This window comes from Peromyscus californicus, unplaced genomic scaffold, assembly GCF_007827085.1.
Source record: "Peromyscus californicus insignis strain IS unplaced genomic scaffold, ASM782708v3 Scaffold_4__1_contigs__length_199733344, whole genome shotgun sequence".
Classification (NCBI taxonomy): domain Eukaryota; kingdom Metazoa; phylum Chordata; class Mammalia; order Rodentia; family Cricetidae; genus Peromyscus; species Peromyscus californicus.
Window position 1 is genome coordinate 83,681,985 of NW_026294562.1, and position 22,332 is coordinate 83,704,316.

Consider the following 22,332-nt stretch of genomic DNA (forward strand, 5'->3'; position numbering starts at 1 on the left):
TCCTTGAACACACAGAGATCCACCTAGCTCTGCCTCCCAAGAGCTGGGACTAAAGGCGTGCACCACCACCGCCCAGTTTCTGCTATGGCTTGCTATTAGCTCTGACCCCCAGGCAACTTTATTTATTAACATACAAATAAAATCACATTTCAGTACAATTAAAATATCACCATATTCAAATGCCCCTGCAGGGTCTTTTACAAAATCTATTCAAATTGGGGCTGATATAATTGGACAGAACTGCCCTACCTCCACAGTTTTTGGAGTCTACATTCCCGCCCTCCCTACAGGTGCCAATGTTTCACAGCACCAGTCCATTCACTGCTGGAGAAACTGACACATCTCCCACTTCCCCCAAACTCTACCTACCCACCCCCCTCCTCCAGGGCCACAAATCTAAGACCAAATTCCTCCTATTTACCCTCCTTATCCTCCCTTCCCCTCATTACTCCCGCCATCTCCCTATGCCTCAGCCTACACACTGGCCTAATGCCCCCAAATCTTCCCCGGTTTCTTCTTATACTCGGTCTTCTTCTTTTTCTCAGTCAGTGCCAGATACTAGAAGAAAAGGCTGAGGAGGATCCCCAAACTCCCCTACAGGAATCGGTGAAAACAGCTCCTAAAGTTTTTAATGCTCGAGAATGACAGCCGAGTCAACCGACAGACAAGGCTGCAACAGAATATGCTCCAAGCCCAAGCCTTAGCAGCTGCTCCGAGGCCACCCACAAGGGGTACAAGGGAAGTCGGCCATGAGGCTCCATCCCGTTGGAGCTCAGCCCAAGTCAACTCTGCCAAAAACTGGTTTTAAATGTGGCAAGCAGGGCCACTGGTCACAGTATTGCCCTGATCTCCAGCCACCCAAGAGGCTGTGCCCTGTCTGCTGATAGCCTGGGCACTGGAAATCGGAATGTCCCCTTGCAGGCTCATCCTCTATGCCATGCCATAGAGGTCCAGCCTCACCAACTCTGGCAACTGAGAACTCCTGAGCCTGGTGGAGAACTGACGCGGCCTAGACCTACTGACTCCCATTGCCCTCTCCAAGCCTAGGGTGATGCTGCAGGTAACAGGTAAGTCCATTGACTTTGTTTGGACATGGGAGCTACCTGTTCTGTTTTGACATCTCACTCAGGTCCTACAGTTCCCTTACCAATTTCTGTCATGGGGGTGGACGGGATCCCTTCCTTCCCACTGAAGACCCTGACACTTCCCTGCATTCTTGCAGGGCGATTCTTCTCACACTCTTTTTCTGGTCATACCTGCTTGCCCTGCACCTCTGCTTGGTCACAATGTTCTCAGCCTTTTTGAGGCCACACTCACCTCAGCCCCCACACTCTCCTGAGTATTTCACAGGTGCATTCACAGGGGCCCTGCAGACATGTCAACCTCTGTGTTCTTGTATAATATTAAAAGGTCCAGCCTTGATAATATTCTTCCCAGGGGCTCAGAAGAGAAACTACAAACGGCAAGAATTATTTTTGGGAAAAGAATCTAAGTACACCAAGCTCTTTGTCTGTCTACTTTATTCTTCTGGGATAAAATCCTAACTACACAGCTTCAGTTCTGTTCTTGTGCCTAGCTCCTTTCTTGTCTGATTTCTCTCTATATTTATCTACTGTTCCCTCTAAGTTCTATCTTAATTCTCTCGTCTTAATTCTGCCTCATCTAGTTCTTACCCAGGTAGTACTCCCCCATCTGACTCTTCCTCATCTTTCATCTTGTCCACATGTTCTCTCTGGTCAAAATCCTCCTTATCCTTCTCAGTTCTCCATCCTCAAGTTCTCCACTCCCCTCTTCCTCTCCATCTCCTTATCCCTCTAAGTCCTTCTCTGAAAATAAAACTGCCTTTTTATCCCTTTTATCCTTATCTCTCCAAGCTATCTCTGCTCCTGCTGTTTCTGGCAAGTGTGCTCTGTCACTGGACAACTTGGCTAGGCAACTTCCATCACAGCGAGATGTACCTATAAGTTGGAACCCTTTAGTTCTGAGTTAATTGTTAAGGATGGATCTAAAACTAGAGATAAGACTTTGGAAAGGAGAAAGTTAAGCTTAATTAGCACATCTGCCAAGCCTTCTCAAATAGGTAGTCTGATCACTTAAGTCTGTTCTTAGAGAGTACAGAGGTATCTCTGATAAAGTACTTTCCTCCATCTGGGGATGGACCTGGCTGGATGCTGCCAATGATGATAATTACAGGGAGGCTTGAACTGGGGTTCTGGCTGTGCATAGCTGTCAGTGCATAAGGTTATCTAAATATCCCTAGAAGTGGTTAGGTAAGGAGTTAGAGGTCTATAAAGTTAGTAAGGCTGTAAGAAAAGAGGGTCCGAGCTAAATTGTGCGAAGCTATTACTTAAGGTCCACCTGACCTAGGTAGTGTCTCCATTCAGAATTTACCTTAATTCAGGAGACTTATTATGTGGTGTTTTGGACTGTTATTCCTGTTAGTCCTTGAATATGGCTAAGGGAGATATCTGATTCCAGTGCTAAAAGGAGAAGAAACAGATGGGCCTGAGGGAAGGCCCTTGGTGGCTTTGAAGGGGCAGGTTTAGGGAAAGAGAGAGGGGAGAGGAGTTGAGATGCTGCCTGAGGTTGTTCTCCAAATACCTGTGATATAGATATGATAGGATGAAAGGGTAGATTAATTAACCTACTTTTAAAGAGTAACAACTTGTTTAAAATGTTTTATATTGCTATGGATTTTAGTTTATTGATACAAGTTTAAACTCAATTTTGTTATACTTTATATATATTTCTATTCTTGTTTGAGGTATTATGTTTATGTAACTCATTTAAAATTGCAATGGATAATTAAAAAATAGTTTAATAATTAGTCATCTATGATAATCACATTTGTAGCCATGTTAATTAAGTCTTCTAGGTATACACAGATATATTTCAGATAGATAGGTAGTCTTCAAACACTTCAAAGACCTACAGAATATGACATTTAAAATGTTTTAAAAATTTAGATGTTCTGGACAGTGAGACATGTCTGCTTCTGGCAGCACTGGATTTTTCCATGGTTCCTGCATGTCCAGTCTATAAAGCAGTCCAGGCAAGAACAGTTTCTTGCCCGAATGGCTATCTTTGCCAAGGTGAAGATAAACTCCATATGGAGTGTCTTCGATGCCCATCCTCCTCTCCGAAGTAAATCCAAATGTGATTATCATAGATAATCAAGTTGTAAGACCCTCTTGTGGGACATCTGTGGTTTGAATGTGTCTCCCTTTCCCTCTGCCACAAATTCATGTATTGCAAATTTAACCACCAAGTTCATATGTTGATGGTGTTTAGAGGTAGGACCTTTAAGAGGTAATTAGGATTAGATGAGGTGGTGAGGATTTGGGCCTTCCCATGATGTTATTAGTGGTTTTACAAGCAGAGGAAAGGAGACATGAGCTTGCATGTCTACTTGTGGCATGCTGTCCACCATGTTGTAATGCAAGAGGAAAGCCTTCACCAGAGGCCAGCTCCCACTCTCTAGAACCATGAGCTTCATAAATCTAATCTTTCTGACTTATATGGACTCAAGTGTTCCATTATTACAGAGGACATGTGTGGGGGTCCCTGCAAATACTATGGTCAGCAGAGAAATGAACCATGAGAAGCAAGAAGTAAATCAGGTTTGACATGACTTAGTAAGCCAGGCTGGTTTAAACTTCTGGAGTTTGACCACCAGGCAGTTTACATTAGACATATTTAAGCAAAGTATAATTTTGGAAAAATTTCTCTGGTATCAATTATTCCAGTCCTACGTGTACAATAAAGCTTAATGTGTGACTACATCGAAACTCTTTTGCAAAGTACATGTAACATCTACCATAAAGATAGGTTCTATTGCTTAAGGGACCAGGATCTGGTGTGGCCTCTGACCAAGACAGAATAGAGGTTAGCAGCCTATAAAGTACATGTAATATCTCCCCTAAGGATGTGTTCTGTTGACTTAAGAGCAGTGCTCTAGATAAAGGTCTAGGGAGGAAGAATTTGAGATAAACATAGTAGTCTGGGGGATTCAGGTGTGGCCTAATCCAACAGAATAACAAAAGATCACCAGATTTTTAAACTATGTCCACTTCAGGCCTTCTAGGTGGAAAATTGGTGTAAATCTCTTGTATTGAGGAGTGAAACTTGTGTGTTTAACATTTCTGGTTTCTCTAGTGCTTATCTGTGAGCACAAGGACCTTGTGCCCGTCTACATCTCCCTATTTTTTTTTTAAAAAAATAGTGACTGTAACAGAGGCCATGACTGAATGAATCACCTCTATGGGTAGTTGCAGGGAACTATGGGGTTGTCCTGGCCTAGCTGCCCTGAGAGGAATGTGTCGGAGGTTTTTCAGATTAGAGTCCTTGGCTCCTGGGCACTGTGTGCCTTCCCGTTCAAGAGAAACTGGCACATTGCTCAGGCAGTGAAGCATTCAGGCTGCTTTGTGTTTCTTTGTATGTCCCTCAGAAGTCAAGGAAGCATGGGAGCTTGACAGGACGATTGGTCTTAGGCATTAATGTCCCCTATGTAGCTTGCAGATTTCATTGTATCCTGGCAAGACAGCTATATTAATCCTGGCAATTGACATTATATTGTGTTTCTGATAAAGGTATAAAAAGTCTGATTCCTCTCAATGTTGGTTAAGCGGCAGCGCTCCGGGCTGGCTGCTGCCCCCCGGGCAGCCATATCGACGGAAGAGAGCACTGGATGTTGCGGTGGCAGAAGAATCACAAGCCATGGTTACCTTTCTAGAGCTTTATTGGGGCGGATGGGGGGGAGAGAGAGAAAGAAAGACTGTGTGGAGGGGGAGAATACGGAAGGAGAGAGTGCAGAAAGAGAGGGCACAGAGAGGGCATACCTGCTTTTTAGGCTGGGATGCTGTTACAGGCTGGTGATGTAATTAAGGACATAATCATTATACTCAATAATAAGCTTAAGTTTTGATGTGGGTCCTCCAACTGACTTGGGTTCATTCCTCAAAGCCATATCAGGTGACCTTGGCCTGGTAAGTAAGTGTGGATGCTTACAGGTAGTCTAATTAATATAACCAAGCACAAGAGAATTATAAGAATAAGTAACAAGAGACCAAGGAAAGGGGAAAGTCATCTTAAATATGATGGCCATTTAAAGGTTATTTGAGAGATTTTTGTCTATCTCTTTATATAAATCATTAATTTGACCATCAATAGTATGAGAAAAATCTGACACATCAAAGCACACATACCAGGAAATTGTTGGCAATCAAAATTATGCTTGAGCAACAAATAATCTATAGTAGCTCTATGCTGTAAAACTGTGCTCTTCAATTCATCCATCTCTCTCTCTCTCTCTTTTTTAAAGATTTATTATGTATACAGTGTTCTGCCTACATGTATGCCTGCAGGTCAGAAGAGGGTGCCAGATCTCATTACAGATGGCTGTGAGCTACCATGTGGTTGCTGGGAATTGAACTCAGGACCTCTGGAAGAACAACCAGTGTTCTTAACCTCTGAGCCATCTCCCCAGCCCTCATCCATTTCTTGATTATTTTCTGCTAATATTTTGCTATAATATTAGTAGTTTTACTAACCATACAGGCCATTTTTGAGAACTTTTTTTGTAATCCCGTAAGCATTCCTGGGACTGGCAATAAAAGAGCCATTGTGGCTGCAACCATTACAGGATCCAGTAGAAGAGTCACCACAATTTTCAGAGAGAGCTCTCTTAACTCTGTCGATTTACTGAGCAAAATTGGTGTAATATGGTCTGTGCTGCACAAATCTTTATAACTGCGGAAGGGCATTGTAAGTAGCATTTCCACACACAAACAAAGGTCCATCCCAAAGGCAGTTGTTTACCAGATGGAAGGGTGTGGTTAGAGGTAGAATTGCAATAAGTATGGATATAAATACCTTTAAAGTATAAGCAATTCGATAGAGAAATACCATTGAGAGGAATATCAGGGAAAGCCCCATGAGTATGGATGTAGGTAGATTTTATTTTTGTTCTCTGTTATTTGTGCCCAGTAAATATGAGTAACTCCTACATTGCATAAATTTCTTTTTTTTTTTTTTTTTTTTTTTTTTTTTTTTTTTTTTTTTGGTTTTTCGAGACAGGGTTTCTCTGTGTAGCTTTGCGCCTTTTCCTAGAACTCACTTGGTAGCCCAGGCTGGCCTCGAACTCACAGAGATCCGCCTGGCTCTGCCTCCCGAGTGCTGGGATTAAAGGCGTGCGCCACCACCGCCCGGCGCATAAATTTCTTTTTAAGAGCCTAGGAATAGACAGGACTCCTCTGATACAAAAAGATTGTTCTCGCCGGGCGGTGGTGGCGCACACCTTTAATCCCAGCACTCGGAAGGCAGAGCCAGGCGGATCTCTGTGAGTTCGAGGCCAGCCTGGGCTACCAAGTGAGTCCCAGGAAAGGCGCAAAGCTACACAGAGAAACCCTGTCTCGAAAAAAACAAAAAACAAAAAACAAAAAAAAAAAAAGATTGTTCTCATTGACTGCTATGCGTCAAATGAAGGCAGAGGTTATTTTCTAGACTATTGGCAATAGGTAGCACTATTTTAGGTACAATAATATCAACTTTAGTAATCAATGCATCAAGTATTCCCCTTTTAACTTTCATACAGTTATAATTTGTACTATCAAAGTTTTCTAAAGAGTAGTTAATTATGCTAAAATCTGTATTCTTGCAATTGGACTGATCAGTTATAGTCCAAAGAAAATATCCCTCATTAATGTGACTAAACAATTGTGTACCATCTTTTATCCAGACAACTGGTATTAAAGGATAAAAACAATTCTTAGCATGGCAAAACAACATTGTACTTCCTCCTATTACAATTGTGTCTTTTATGCCCCCGACAAAAAAAATTGGATTCCCTATTGACAAGCTGATAATTAACATGAAATACTGTTAGTAAACATAACGGCATCATTTTTGGTTTAGTAGAATAATGTTCTTGTTGTTTCCCAAAGTCTCAGTTTGGTGAGTTAAAGTTTTGATGTCTTCCCAAGTTATCAGCTTACTCTTCCTATTGGGACATCTCCTTTTGATGGATTTGCTATCTATCTCATTGGCCTGGTGGTCTCTGGGAAACTGTCCTGTCCAGATTCATCAAATCAGGAGCTATCTGGGATTTTATTTTCTGGAAAGACATAAGCATAACCTTGCTTCAGTGTTAGAGGAACAGCAAGCCCTTTCCATTGATTAGTTTCTAGATTTTTTTAGTTTAACATATACTATAGGCTTTGTCTCCTTTAGGGCAAAATGCTTTGGGGCAGCAAAAACAGCATTATCTTTTAAAGTGAAAAAATTAAAAAAATTTAAAGTTAGCATAGCTAAATATAGCATACTATGTTTATATATAGTTTAAAAATGATATAAACCTGTGTGTGTTTACTTGGGTATGAGCAGCTGCGGAACTACAGGGCTGCGGGTGCCAGGCAGGACCAGGAAAACTTTCAGCTACAAATGGCGTCCAACAGCTCGAGTTTCCACCTAAAATCTGAGACTGCTTAATAAGCAATTCTAAACAAAGCCAAAAACAGGTTCCTGCTTCATGTCTCATGCGGGCGGCTAGACACCACAGCACTCAGGCTTGAGTGCAACATGGCAGATTCAGGCCACGTTACACGATGGCATCTCCAAGTTGCACAGTACACTGTGTGACAGATATAGCTTTCATATTAATTAAAAAAAAAGAGGTTTCTGGGCTACACACTGCTTTAATGGAGGCATAGACCCACTGTTTCCGAGAGCTGATGGTACACATGGCCCAGAGCTGGAGGTGAATTACCTCTACCATGTTGAAAAGCTAAAATGAGTGGAATCGGGAGCCAAGGCTGCTGCTTCAGTTCCAAGAACACAGTTTAGCAGTTTAAAAATCTCTCCTGGTCAGAGAAGGATTATAGATTCACAATAAGGCAGATTCAGATGGAATAAGACGTTAAATGGTTTACAATGTGTGTAAAAATGTATGTAGGCTTGGAAAAGAGAAGAAAATAAATATAGACAGTTAAATAAAGAAATAGTTTTAAAAATAAAGTCTTTAAAGAGACAGTAAAAGTAATATAAAAAGTAAGGCATGTAAAGATGGAAATCACACAGAGAGTCTGGATTATATTGTCTTTGGGATTTTTAACTGCAGAGAGACATTTAATTGTAAAAGCTGCTGAGTTAAATCAATATGTATATTTTGAAGATATCTTGATTTCAAAAATCTATGTCTAAGGATCTGTTGCTTTGGAAAAGAGGTTCTGCTTTTGTTTCCACAGAAGATGAGAACCTATGGATTGCTTCCAGGCTAATATGGTTTGACCAGCCAGACCCCCTGAAAAGTCCCCAATGACACCATGGCGCAGATCATCCAACATCCAAAATCAACTTCAAGGCAACTGGCTCAGAGAATACAGCCTCACAGACTATTCCAGTCAGGACTTGACCATAATCCTAGAATTTTCTTTGTGTCCCCATAAGATTACCAGCACCCTCTATCAGCAAGAAGTAGCCTAGAAAACTATGCCCACATTCCCAAAAAGTGGATTATGGATGTTTGTCTTTGTTTAGGTTGTTGGTTACAAACTGTTATTGGTCATAGTCAATCTCTTTCTAAAAGAAGAAAGGAGGATATGGTAGAGAAATGTAGAATATAGATATGATAGGATAAAAAGGTAGATTATTGAATCTACTTTTTTTTTTTTTTTTTTTTTTTTTTTTTTTTTTTTTTTTTTTGGTTTTTCGAGACAGGGTTTCTCTGTGTAGCTTTGCGCCTTTCCTGGAACTCACTTGGTAGCCCAGGCTGGCCTCGAACTCACAGAGATCCGCCTGGCTCTGCCTCCCGAGTGCTGGGATTAAAGGCGTGCGCCACCACCGCCCGGCTATTGAATCTACTTTTAAAGAACAACAACTTGCTTAAAATATTTTACATTGCTATGGATTTTAGTTTATTGATACAATTTTAAAGTTAATTTTGTTATATTGTATGTATATTTCTACTCTTGTTTAAGGTATTATGTTTGTGCAGCTCATTTAAATTGTAATGGATAATTAAGAAATACAGATTAATAATTAGTCTTCTATGATAGTCAAATTTATAGTCATATTAAGTTTTCTAGGTATACATAGATATAATTCAATTAGGTAGGTAATATTCAAACACTTCAAAGATCTACAGAATATGGCATTTAAAATATTTTAAAAACTTAGACTTTCTGGACAATGAAACACATCTGCTCCTGGCAGCACCAATTACTTCAAAGAGAAAAATGGGCATCGAAGACACTCCATAGGGAGTTTATCTTCTTCTTGGCAAAAATAGCCATTTGGGCAAGAAACTGTTCTTGCCTGGACTGCTTGACAAAATGTTGTATCAGCTGGACATGCAGAACCAACAGGAAGGTGACCACTGAACTTTGCAAGGCACAATGGTCTCTTAGGTTCCTGCTTTGCAGAGGAAACTGCCAGACATTCTACAGGACACAGAGAGAAGTGAGTGAGAGACTCTAGGCATGTGAATTTGGATGCCCCAATGTTGCAGAGGAACTTTGGATGACTATCCAGGCAGACAGCTGTCTCTGTCATTCTAGATTTTTGGAAGTTGCTTAAAATGCTCTTCCTGTTTACTTAGATAATATTGCATCCTTCTGAGGTAATTGATGTAGCTGAAGACTAGTTATAATTATGGTTTTCCTTGGTTATGATAAGAGATAGATAAGGTAGATATGAAACCTTAGACTCACAAATATATGATAGATAGGATATCTTCTTTAATTTTGCCAAATACAAATAGACTAGATATTGTAACTATATTGTAACTATAATTCTTGCTTGATAACTGTTTTGTTATATGTAATTTTACTATGTTGAGGTTAAAATCTTCCTTTTGAATAGAAAGAAAAGGGAGGAAATAATGTGTGATGTCAGTCTGTATGCTGTGAATATGTGTTGCTCTGATTGGTTGATAAATAAAGCTGTTTGGCCAATGGTGAGGCAGAATGGGGTTAGGTGGGACATTCTAACTAGAGAGGAGGAAGGAGAAAGGCACAGTAGAGGAGGTGCTGCCAGCCGCTGCCATGAGAAGCAAGATGTAAAGATACTGGTAAGCCACAAGCCACATGGCAAAATATAGATTTATAGAAATGGGTTAATTTAAGATATAAGAGCTAGTTAGCAAGATGCCTGCCATGGCCATAATTTAAAAATAATATAAGCCTGTGTGGGTTTACTTGGGTCTGAGCGGCTGCAGGACCAGGCAAACTTTCAACTACAGGTATATATACTTCTCTTTTTATTATTAAAATTTGCCAATAAGTATTTGATGGTGTTCCCAATAGCTTGGTCCCATGAATAGTAAGGGATTTTAGTAATATAAATGTTAGTTGCAAGGGGTCCTAGAAAGGATGTGAATAAAGAGGTATTTGACAAAGTCAAGTTCCATTTATGGAACAATGGTATTATCCTGGAGCCGCCAAAACCTCATGCCATACCTGGAGCTGTGCTCTGTAGCTGACTAGTTAGGAAGAGGAATTGTGCACACCTGTAGTGAATTTTGAGCCCAGATCTCTACAGACTTGACAGTAGAGGATGTCCCAGACACAGAAAGTCATAGTTCCAGATGTCAAGCTGATGTCTATTTCTACTAATTGTGCATTAGAAGCTTGGAATGCTGTATAAAATAATGCCTTTATACTATTGTATAAAATGAGGACATACCACTCCAAGGTATGGTTGAGGAGTAGGTTTTTATTGTAGAGTTGAGAGAGAGCACAGCCAGAGACATCTGGAAGAGTTTAGAGAAGGGAGAGAAAGCAGTACCTTGAACATGACCAGTAAACTGAACTAGGACATGAGAGGAGAGAGAGGAGGCAGAGCAAGAGAGGAGAAGAGAGAGAGAGAGAGAGAGAGAGAGAGAGAGAGAGAGAGAGAGAGAGAGAGAGAGAGAGAGAGGAGACCAAGAGAGAGGGGCAAGAGAGCAAAAGCCAAGACAGCAAAGAGTGTGTGTGGCTGAATGGAAGGATTATATAGGAATGAGAAGCTGAGGGAAGGGAAGTTGATGGGCTGAAGAAGTTTAGGGTGGGGGCGGGGTGAGAAGAACATAGAAGAGGATACCAGCATGGACTCTATAACAGGCACTTTTGATACTGAGTGTAGCAGGCTTTTTTAGGCCACCAACCAGCTTCCAAATCATGACACGGGGAGTTATTATTAATTATGACTGCTTGACCTTAGCTTATGCTTGTCTCATTAGCTTTTACAACTTTAATTAACCTGTTTCTCTTCATCTACATTTTGCCTCAGGGCTTTTTACCTTTCTTTCATTCTGTATGTCCTACTCTGTGTCTGTCTGTCTGTCTGCCCTGGGCATTTCCCTCTTTTTCTCCTCCATTCTCTCTTCCCTCATGCCTAGAGTCCTCCTCCTACTTATTCTCTCTGCCTGCCAGCCCCGCCTATCCCTCTACTGTCTAGCTATTGGCCATTTAGGTTTTTATTAGACCAATCAGGTGTCTTAGTCAGGCAAGGTAAAACAGATACAACACATCTTTACATAGTTAAACAAATTCAGAATAAACAAATTTAGCACACTTACATAGTTAAAGTAATATTCCATAAAAACTGAGAGAGCCTGGAGGCCAGCATGCACTTTGGAATGCTAGTAGGCACCAAAGTTAGCTATTTGTCCCATTTCTTTTGGACCTGACAACTGTGTAAAATAATGCTTTTAACAGAGGATAGGGTTTCATGAGCCCCTAACTTCCTCCCTTGCCAGAGTCTGATCATTTATCAGGCCAAGAGCAAGCATAAAACTAAAAGAAAAACAAACAAAACCTACTTAATTAACAATGGCTATTAACTTTTAAGGATTTAAACTTAAAAATTTAAATTCAACAAGAGTTGAATTCAAGTTACATATACAGTATGCTGTAGTAGGTAAGAGTATATAAAATATATGCTTCTTTTCCATTTAAAGGGCCACATGTAAAAGCGCTCAATGCAATCTCTGTAGGAATTTTAGGCAATACCGATGGGGTAACTTCAAAACAATCTTAAGAAGGGTTTTTTTTGCATAATAATTATCTATAAAAACTGAGTAGCATCTCCGAGGGCTGGAGAGATGGCTCAGAGGTTAAGAGCACCGACTGCTCTTCCAGAGGTCCTGAGTTCAATTCCCAGCAACCACATGGTGGCCCACAACCATTTGTAGTGAGATCTGGAGCCCTCTTCTGTATACATAATAAATAAATAAATCTTAAAAAAAACTGAGTAGCATGCTAATACAATCTGCCAGTTACTATCAGTGTGGAGCATATAATCAACCTGCTTTTATTTAGTGGCACAATGATTTCCATAGGCTCTTTAACAGTAAGTTAAGACATGTTTTCCCCAACATTTTTTTTAGCCTATAATTTCTTGTAAATAAGGAGTTACAGATTATGGACATGCATAAATTTTTGTAATACTATCATCTTGGTAACATATTATTCCAGTAGGAGATGAAGAGAAAGGAAGGATAAGTAATTGATAAAAGAAGTAAGGGATTAATTCTATGAGCTACTGCTTTAGCAGCAGCATTATTTAATAAGCTAATATCTCATTATCCTTTTTCAGGTGACACATTTCTTGTACAATTTAACTGAGAGTCTCCAGAAAGCAACTTAAAGAGAGGAGCCACATCCTTAGTAGTGATAGGCAAATCAGGATGTACCCAATTGACATGGCCCAAAATTTTAAGTTTTGTTCTTTTAGTTTATTTAGCATGAAAATTAAACATTAATTTAAATATTGATTAGACTAGCAGTAGAAGAGAATTTCATATAATAATCCATATAATGAATGAGTAATACCACAGGAAATTAACCAGCTTAGGTGTTTTATGTCCTAGTTGTAATTGTTTCTGTATTAGAAGTCATGCTTGTTTTTATTTTTGCTCTCATGACTATTGATCAATCTATATTGACTGCCGAGGACAATTTTAAGAGCCATGCCATATTGCCTACCTGAGTTAAGTTTCTGTTGTCCAGTATTGAGCCACTAACCAGAAACTTTTGACATGCCTGGACAAGTCTTGAGTTATTAGAAAATAACTTAACATTTCCTTATGCAGCTTGCTCAGAATACTGTCTTGCTGTCAATTCTTTGTGTCTCTTGTTCCTTTCATTCGCCATTCCCCCTTCTAGGGTCTCTGCTGAAGATCCCGCTGGCCGGGACAATTGACTAATTTCTAGTGTGAGGAAAAACAAAAAAACTAAGTTCTGGGGTAGCTGAGACCTAGCTCAAGCTGCTTTCAGCGGAGCCCCGTTTGCCATTCGTTGGAACTTAGGTAGGTGTTGCATCAGACATGCCCCCAGCTCTGCCAAACCCCAGTGGAAGGGCTACCAGGCAGAGAGCTTTGAGTTCCAGTCAGGTCTCTTGGGAGGGCAAACCTTTAACTCAAGTGAGTTCAGTTGGACCTCCCTGCCAAGACCTGCCAAGATGTGTCCAGCAGAAAATTTTTTCTCTCTCTCCTTTTATTGTAGTTTTAAGTTGTAAATAAAAAGCTTGAGAGTACATTTTTCAAGACAGCTTAAATCTGTGTTTTCCCAGATAGAAATCATTATTAGTCCTAAATAAATGTAATTTTAATTAATTAATTAATTAGTTAATTATTTTTTTTTCCAGAGCTGAGGACCGAACCCAGGGCCTTGCGCTTGATAGGCAAGCGCTCTACCACTGAGCTAAATCCCTAAGCCCTAAATGTACTTTAAAAAAGTTCTTGACTAGGTCAGTTTTCTTCTGTTTTAACTTTTGAATTAGACACTAAAATAAGATACAGACAATATTCCCCAGCCTGTTGGTACTCACTTTGGACTTGATGCTCAGTACTTGTAGAGGGCATGAGGCCCTTGTGCTCACAGATAAGCACTAGGAAACCAGGACTGTTATCATACAGGGCAGTCTCTTTGAAGAAAGAGGTGTATGGCCTGTTTTCAACCCAGAAGGCTGGGAATGGATGTGGTTAATTAATATCCTGGTGACCTGTGCTGTCTATAGGGCCAGGCCACATCTGACTTCCCCAGACTCTTATTCTTATGTCAGTCACTTTCCCTAGATCTTTATCTTGAGCATCATTTCTCACTTGATAGAACTCATCCTTATGGGATGTCACATGTACTTTACAAACGGAGCAGAGGTGGTTGATAGCTTGGTGACCTCTGCCTTATTTGTATGACCAAAACTACACCAGATCCTCCCCTAGGCCCTTAAGATAACACCTATAGTCAATCTATAGAACCGAGGTCCTGTGTCCTTTGCAAAGAGTTTTGATGTACTCCTGCCTTAAGCTTTATCGTACATACAGGACTGAGTTAATTGTCACCAGGGAACTATTTTTCAAAATTGTACTGTACTTGAATACGCTTAAAATAAACTTTCTTGGGGTCAGACTCTGAAGTTTGAACCAACACCAGCTAACTAAGCTGTGTTGAACTGGATTTCCTCTTGCCTCACAAAGACTGTTATGGATTGTCGCACTGCTGACTCTGGTGTTTGTAGAGACCACACATGTACTGGACTGGACACACTGCATCTTTCTCTTTTCTTGGACATTCCTGGGCTGTAAGGGTCAGTTTTCCTAGTTTCAACCTCCCAGTCTTATTTTAGTTGCTGAAAGCTTTTTTTTAAAAAAAAATATTTAAAATATTTTAAGAGATTGTCTATTCATTTTACATATCAACCATGGATTCCCCTGTCCTCCCTCCTCCCACCCCCAGCTTCCTCCCCTCAACACCCCTCCCCATTCCCACCTCCTTCAAGGCAAGGTCTCCCCTGGGGAGTCAGCAGAACCTGGTACAGTCAGTGGAGGCAGGTCCAAGCCCCTCCTCCCTGCACCAAGGCTGAGCAGTGTCTCAGCATAGGCCCCAGGCTCCAAAAAGCTGGCTCATGCACTAAGGACAGGTCCTGGTCTCACTGCCTGGGGCCCCCCTAAACAGTTTAAGCTAAACAACTGTCTCACTTATCCAGAGGGCCTAGTCCAGTTCCATGGGGGCTCCTTAGCTATTGGTCCACAGTTTATGCGTTTCCACTAGTTTGGTTAGTTGTCTCTATACTTTTTCCAATCATGGTCTCGATATCTCTTGCTCATATAATCCCTCCTCTCTCTCATGGATTGGACTCCTGGAGCTCCGCTTGGGGCTTGGCCATGGATCTCTGCATCTGCTTCCATCAGTCACTGGATGAGGGTTCTATCATGGCGGTCTGAAAGTTTTATCTCAATCTTTTGTGTGTGTTAGCACGCACATGTGTGTGCATATGTGTGTGTGTGGGGGGGTGCATGAGTAAATGAAGGTTAGAAGTCAATGTCAGTGTCTTTCTTTATAGATAGCTCTTGATATTATTTTTTCCTAGTCTTTTAAAAATTCTTTTGGTAGACTTATTTATTTTATGTAGATGAGTGTTTTGTCTGCATGTATGTATGTGTACCACATGAGTGTCAGGTGCCTTTGGAGTTCAAAAGAGGGAGTCAGTTCTCCTGGAACTTGAGTTATAGATGACTGTAGACCATGTGGATGCTGGGGACTGAACCCAGATTTTCTGCAAGAACAGCAAGTCCTATTTGATCTCTGTCTTTTCAGCACTCTGCTAAGCTAAGGTCTAGGGCACCCTGGAGAGTATACTTTGCTTGTACTGAAGCTGAGCCTCTATGGAAGAATTCCTTGATGTGTATGCCATAAGCCCAGTAGAATTTGCTAAAAAATTGAATTTAGGGGTTGGAGAGATAGCTCAACTGTAGGAGCCCACAAAGGTTTCCTAGTGATATCTGAGCTTGCTTTACAAAGCAGGACTGCATTAGGGAATGGCTTGACCACATGCATGATCACCAGGTGTCTGGAATGGTCTGCACTTGGCTGTGCTGGGGGGGAGGTCTTTTGCTCCACCCCTTGACATTCCTTTAAGAGCCCTTTAGTAGAGACAGAAGGGGCAGGTGGGTTTGGACCCAGGCCCTTCTGAGGCTATCCTGTGTTTTCTGTCTCCCTCTCCTCTATATTTCTATCTACATATTCCTGGTTTCTCCCTGCTCAAGAGTACCCTGGGTGAATAAGAGGGAGCTGTCTTTGCACATCTGGTGTCCTCTCACGGCACCACCAGGGGAACTTGTATTGAATATGCACATTTGAAAAGACACAAACCCCAAGTGATTCGGTGGACTCCAGTGACTGCTAAGAAACCTTGGCTTATTATTAAGACAATAAACTTCAAGTTCGGTTGATGGCCTGACCTCCGCACTTTAGACAGTGACTAGCACGATAAACATTAACTTTAAAAAAAAAAATCAGTTCTTTCTGAGCAAGTTTTAAGTCTATCTAGAGTCCAAATTCTACGTTTGCAGGCTGACTGGGCCTTGAAGCCCCTGTCACTCCGTGCTTAGGGGCGGGGCAGGCCAAAGCCACCGAAGGAGAGGGGGTGGGATCACTAGGGCAGACTGTCGCACACGTGTGACGCAACTACCGCGCGCAGATGTAGTCGCCAAGGAACGTGGAGCGGAGACAGCATGGCGGCCCCCGCCCAGCAGTCCCCTCAGCCGGTCGGCGGAAAGCGCAAAGGCAAGGCCCAGTTCTTCCCGGCCAAGCGGGCCCGGCGCTGTGACGCAGGCGGGCCGCGGCAGCTGGAGCCCGGCCTGCAGGGCATCCTCATCACCTGCAACATGAACGAGCGCAAGTGCGTGGAGGAGGCCTACAGCCTGCTTAACGAGTATGGCGACGACATGTACGGGCCCGAAAAGGTACCGGCCTCGGGGAGAGCGAGCCGCCTGCAGGCTTCTTCCGGGGAGCCGAGGCGGCAGTTGCTTCGATGCGCCTGTCCGGTGCTTGCATGACCTCGCCTACCGTCCTGCCCCCCGGTGTGGCCGCTAGTGAGGTGTCACCTGCCTGGTGGGTGTGTACTTATGGGCTGGCTCTTTGGGCATTTCTTGACATCACTCATAACAGTGGCTCCCACGTATTGATTGCCTCCCGTGGACCAGGTAGTGTTCTGAATAACTTTCAGAAGCGTACTTCTTGCGACCATGTTACGTTGGTACAAGCTAAACATCTCTCTGAGGTAGTGGAAGTTTGAGAGGGATGCTCTTTTCTAAGTGCACTTGAAAATACATTTAAGAAAATAAAAACTTGTGAACCCCAAATCTCATTCAGTGGCAGTTTGGAAGCCATGATATTATTCGCTTAGACTCCGAACACACCTGCACACCCTCAAGTGTGGAGAAAGATAGTGCAGCGGGCCCCATTATTTGAGAGGAGGGGACAGAATACGAATCTGTAGAGGCTCCTTCAATGTGCACCGTTATTTTTATAACCTGATTGAAACGAAAACCCCTTGGTAGGACAGAGAACTGGACAACAAGCACATGGACCTGTCTGTGTTGCCCTGTGTGAGTTCCTTTTTGTTGTTGTTGTTGTGTTCCTTTTGTTTTTGAGGGAAGACTGCTGGCTGCCGCGGGCTGGCCTCAGCTTCCCACATGTAGGGATTACACTGTGCCTGGCTGAAGCAAGTTCTTGATCTCCTTCTGTACCCTGTTTCTTAGTAGAGTAGGAGTAACAGTTTTAGTTGTCTTGTGCATTTGGTTCTAATCTTACCAAAGAGAGAGTATCCTGTCAGCCAGAGTGGTATGCAATGATGGTGTTAAAGTCCACTGGGACATGCTTTATCTGATGAACACATTGCCTGCCTGCCTCTGTCAAAATATTTCTGAAACCATTTTCAGAAGAAGACACATGCCACACTCAAGGAATTCATTTTGTAATCTACGTTTTGGAAGTGGTGTGATTTTAATCTCCTAATAAAAACGTTGATAGTCACCACTGAGACCTCTGCCATTGGGGGTTTCACATAAATAGTTAATTACAGGGTTGGAACATGAGCTGTTGTGTCATTTTTACTTATTGGTTTTATGTAAACAGTTTATAGACAAGGACCAGCAGCCCTCTGGAAGTGAGGGAGAAGATGATGATGTGGAGGCTGCCTTGAAGAAAGAAGTTGGTGACATTAAGGCTTCTACAGAGATGAGGCTGAGAAGATTCCAGTCAATGGAGAGCGGAGCAAATAATGTAGTCTTCATCAGGACCCTTGGGATAGGTATGTCTAAATAACACCCCTGAGATCACTGATCCCACAGTATGTGGGCATCTCTGTCTTAGCAGATACTGCTTCAGGGTATGGCTGTCAGTCTCTCCATGGTAACATCCCCCATATCCCATCAGCTGTAGGTCAGTGCCCAGATGTTTCTGAAACCATTTTCAGATGACATATACCACACTTGGGGAGTTTGTTTCTTACTCCACATTTTGGAAGTGTGTTATTTTAGTCTCCTAATAATGTGGAGAGGTGGAAGGTGGTGAGGATAGTATTCGCTTAAGAGTAGGGACCTAGCTGTATACATCCTTCCTTGGTATGTAATGTAAGGTAGAATGAAAGTATGAATTCTGTCTCCAGAGAGCTACCTAGTACCAGGCTTAGTTTCCACTTAGGAATAGAGGGCTTGATCCAATTAGTTAAAGAGAAAATAGAGTTCCTTTGACTCTCAAATCTGATCACTAATTCAAAAACATTAACACTGACGTCAGGCAGATGTGTGTAGTTGAGAAGTAGCCATGATTCAATGTGTCATGGTGCTGTGCTACATGGTGCTGGGATTCTTTCCCAGCTGAGAGTTGGACTTCTGCATGAAGTAACTAGTGGATTGAGTAAGTCTTCAAATGATGTACAGATTTTGTTTTTGTAAAAGTGTGCTGTATGATGCTTGTTTTTCTAATTTGTATTACAAGAAAACAACAGTGAGCTATTGTGACTTACTTAAGTTAGGACATCCCCAAAGCATTGGTCCTGGAGACTATCGACATTTATATATAGCAAAAGCAGTCCAGATGATGAAAAGTTAAAATGCTAGCTGTGTCACTTCATCTTTTCTTTTTCTCTTAGAGCCTGAGAAATTAGTGCATCACATTCTCCAGGATATGTACAAAACCAAGAAAAAGAAGACACGTGTTATTCTGCGAATGTTGCCCATCTCAGGCACCTGCAAAGCTTTCTTAGAAGATATGAAAAAATATGCAGAAACATTTTTGGAGCCCTGGTTTAAAGCCCCAAACAAAGGGACATTTCAGATTGTCTACAAATCTCGAAATAACAGCCATATGACTAGAGAAGAAGTTATTAAAGAGTTGGCAGGTGGGTTCTCTTAGTGATTTTATAGCTGTGAGGCAGAGTCTCTGGTAGAAAGCCTTTACAACTCAAAGTCGGTCATTTGGGAAAGTTGTCTGCCCTTACCCATGAGTGATTGGTCATTAGAGCCCCTAGGAATACCAGAACCTGTGAGTGTTCAGGTAAGTCTTATATAAACTGGCTGCTTTGGTGTAGTATTTGCATATAACCTGCACATATTTTCTTGTATATTTTATATCGTTTTTGGATTACTTAGAATACTAAGTCTGATGGGACTTCTATGAAAATCGTTAATTTGTCTTGTGGAGAGATAATGACAAATAAAAACAGTCTGTTCATGTTAAGTTCAGATGTTATTTCCTTCCCTAAGTATTTTGATTCACGCTTAATTATGTTTGTGCACATGAGTGCAGTGCCCACAGAGGCCAGAAGAGGCTGTCATAGCCTGTTGAGCTGGAGTTAACAGGTGATTGTCTAGCCTTCCAGCGGGAGTGCCAGGAACAGATGGGTCTTGTGCAAGAGCAGTGTATGTGCATAGCAGCTGAGTCATCTCCACTCACCACTGCTCTCCTATTAAATGTCCCAAGGTTTCATTTGTATTTAGTTATTAAAAGCATTGATAGATCCGTACATTCATGCCCTTGATCCCACAGTTGAGCGGTAGAGGCAGATGGAGCTCTATGAGGTCAAGGCCACTCTGGTCTACATAGTGAGTTCCAGGCCAGGAAGGGCTACATAGAGACCCCATCTGGAAAATAAATAAAACAAAAGTATTAATGGAATTTGATTGATGGCCACGTAGAACAACAAATTCTTATAAACCCTGTTTCAACAAATCCCAGATAGTAAGGGATGAAAGCCTGTTTGACTCCATCAGGTATCATATCCTTCCTTCTTAGTCCATTTTCCTATTTTTTGTTACAGGAATCGTGGGCAGCCTCAATTCAGAAAATAAAGTGGATCTCACTAATCCAGAGTACACGGTGGTAGTCGAAATCATCAAAGCTGTGTGTTGCCTGAGTGTTGTGAAAGATTATGTACTGTTCAGAAAATACAACCTCCAAGAGGTAGTGAAGAGTGGAAAAGACTCACAGCCTCACCCAAAGCTGGGAAATGGCAAAGAAGCAAAATTGGAACCTGATGGCAAGTTGAATCAAAGTGATCCTGCAGAAGGTAAAAATAACCAGCAGGTGGCACCAGAGAGCAGCGAGGAGCTGGGGCAGAGAAATCCAAGGTCTGAAACCCCAGCAGGGAGTGAGGAAGAAGCTAAACCTGAACTTGAAAGTCAAGTTTCAGAAGGACCCACACCAAATGAAAATGAGCTCTCATAGGTCATTCTCTGGGGAGGTGGGTCTCAGCTGGGGTTCTGCAACAAGCTATTGGGGTTCCTTGTAAAATTGTGATAATATTTTTTGGCTCTTGTGTGCTGCTTAATGCTGATCTCACAATCGCTGTTGACAGTTTTGTTAGAGCCCTTCCAGGCCTTCATGTCAGTGTGTACAGACCCATGCACTGTTGCCTAGGGGAAGGTGGTAGGAGGATGGCATTGGCCTCTGCCTCCTACTTACTTTCTCTGGTTTCCCTTTAAGCACTGCCAACTGATGTGGAACTGAACAGCATCTTAGTGGGAAATCAGCAGGGCATTCTCATTCTGAGGAAGTTATGTGCTACATATGGCTCAGCTGTCCCTGCCACTTCACTGTACACACAGAGAAGTGGCACCGGATTATATGGGAATCACTTTGTGATGGCTTCGTACATTTTATGTTTTTCTTGTTATGTTTTTTTTTTAATGTTCAAAGCAAATCTGATGGCCCATTGCTGCAGTTTCTGTAGAGAAGATGTGAGGTAGAAGAGGACTGTTGTAGGTGCAGACCCATGGGTGTTTCTTGTAAGGTTAGGGATGAGGAATCACTCTGCTGAGTCACTTCGTATACTAGTGCATAAATGACCACGAACATCTACTGCCCCATGGTTTCACTGGACTGCTGTCCAAGCTGTCCTTTCAGTTTGTTGTGCTTTTAGGAATTCCCCACAGGTAGAGATGGTAAAGGGCGGAAGCGACCTATGAGCATTGCAAAACTGTCCAGGTGGGGACTGCGAAGTGGCTGTAGCGTTAGGTTGGGAAAAAGGTTTGTGCTTAATTCTTAAAACAAGTTAGAAAGTAGTATAAATACTATATGGTTCCTGGCACAAGTGGCTAAAGAGCGAGTGACGTGAGAATATATTTCTTCTCAGATAGCTAGAGGCTTGCTCGGTAAGCCAGACCAAGAGGATATGGGAGAAGCAGAGAACAGGCAGCACCTCGCTAATGCAGACAGGGCTGGAGCATCCTCAAGGGTTTTGACATGTTAACTCAGGTCTGAAATTGAAACCATCTTGAAAGGATATGCATTTAGGAGAAAATCCTGGTGTCTTCTTGAGGCTTGCTCCGAGATAAAGGGACTTTTCTTTTAATAGTGTAGGACGAAGGGCCTGGGGATAAATTACCATTTGGTCAGACACAAAGTTCTGGAGCTTGGCAAAGTTGCTGCCCTTCAGATTTTGATTTACATTATGGTTTTGATTGTCTTTTTATTTATTTGTGTTTAGTGAAACCCGAGTGTGATGGGCTGTTTGCAGGTTGTACAGTTCTGTGTGCTCCTGGAATCTTAAGCTCACTTACTCATCTGGCTTTGCTTTCAGATCTGACGCCTTTATTTCCACTAACATTTCAGTGTGTTAGTTTGCAGACGATCCCAGGGTGGGAATTGAGTGGGGTTTTGTTTGTTTGGTTTTTGTTGTTTTAAGCGAAGGCCTTTAAAACAGAAAATAAAGAAGCAGAAACCAAACCCCAGTGCTGTGGGCCAGTGTGCCTGCCCTACTCTACAGACAAAGGAGGTAAGCCTGGTACTGTAAGATACGTTTCTCCAAAGCTGAACACAGTTTTCAAACTTTTTTACTTGCATTTTGTTCTTGGTGCAGCTGAACGTTCAGGTTGTTTTCAAAGTTCTGATATTTTAAAAAATAAAAATGAATTTGTTCAATAAAGTTTGATATCCTGTACTTTTTTTTCTGCCCCATATTAAATGGCTTCCTATGTGTATAGTATGTTTATCATAAAAATGATATCTGTATGATTATCAAAAATCCAGGTTCATAGTCCTAAAATGTATTCATGAATAATTAATTCTAAAA

At 41.8% G+C, this 22,332-nt stretch overlaps 1 protein-coding gene across 2 annotated transcripts; it reads left to right on the top strand.

Moving 5' to 3' along the window:
* The first annotated feature begins 818 nt into the window (after positions 1-818).
* Positions 819-22,185, top strand: Thumpd1 (THUMP domain containing 1). 2 transcript variants are annotated; one of them, XM_052760888.1, is made up of 5 exons: positions 819-1,067; positions 16,456-16,720; positions 17,895-18,069; positions 18,913-19,161; positions 20,080-22,185. In XM_052760888.1, the coding sequence occupies exons 2-5, from the start codon at positions 16,490-16,492 to the stop codon at positions 20,484-20,486; spliced, it is 1,062 nt and encodes a 353-aa protein (XP_052616848.1). In that variant the 5' UTR covers positions 819-1,067; positions 16,456-16,489; the 3' UTR covers positions 20,487-22,185. The 2 variants fall into 2 exon arrangements, with proteins under 2 accessions (XP_052616848.1, XP_052616849.1); XM_052760889.1 differs by lacking the exon at positions 819-1,067 and having other exon boundaries at positions 14,697-16,720.
* The last annotated feature ends 147 nt before the right edge of the window (positions 22,186-22,332 follow it).

Excerpts from the sequence above, each read along its gene's own strand:
- Thumpd1 (XM_052760888.1), top strand. The coding sequence starts at position 16,490 with ATGGCGGCCCCCGCCCAGCAGTCCCCTCAGCCGGTCGGCGGAAAGCGC. Across the intron at positions 18,070-18,912 it reads CATCAGGACCCTTGGGATAG|AGCCTGAGAAATTAGTGCAT; the intron begins GTATGTCTAAAT and ends TTTTTCTCTTAG. Across the intron at positions 19,162-20,079 it reads AGTTATTAAAGAGTTGGCAG|GAATCGTGGGCAGCCTCAAT; the intron begins GTGGGTTCTCTT and ends TTTTTGTTACAG.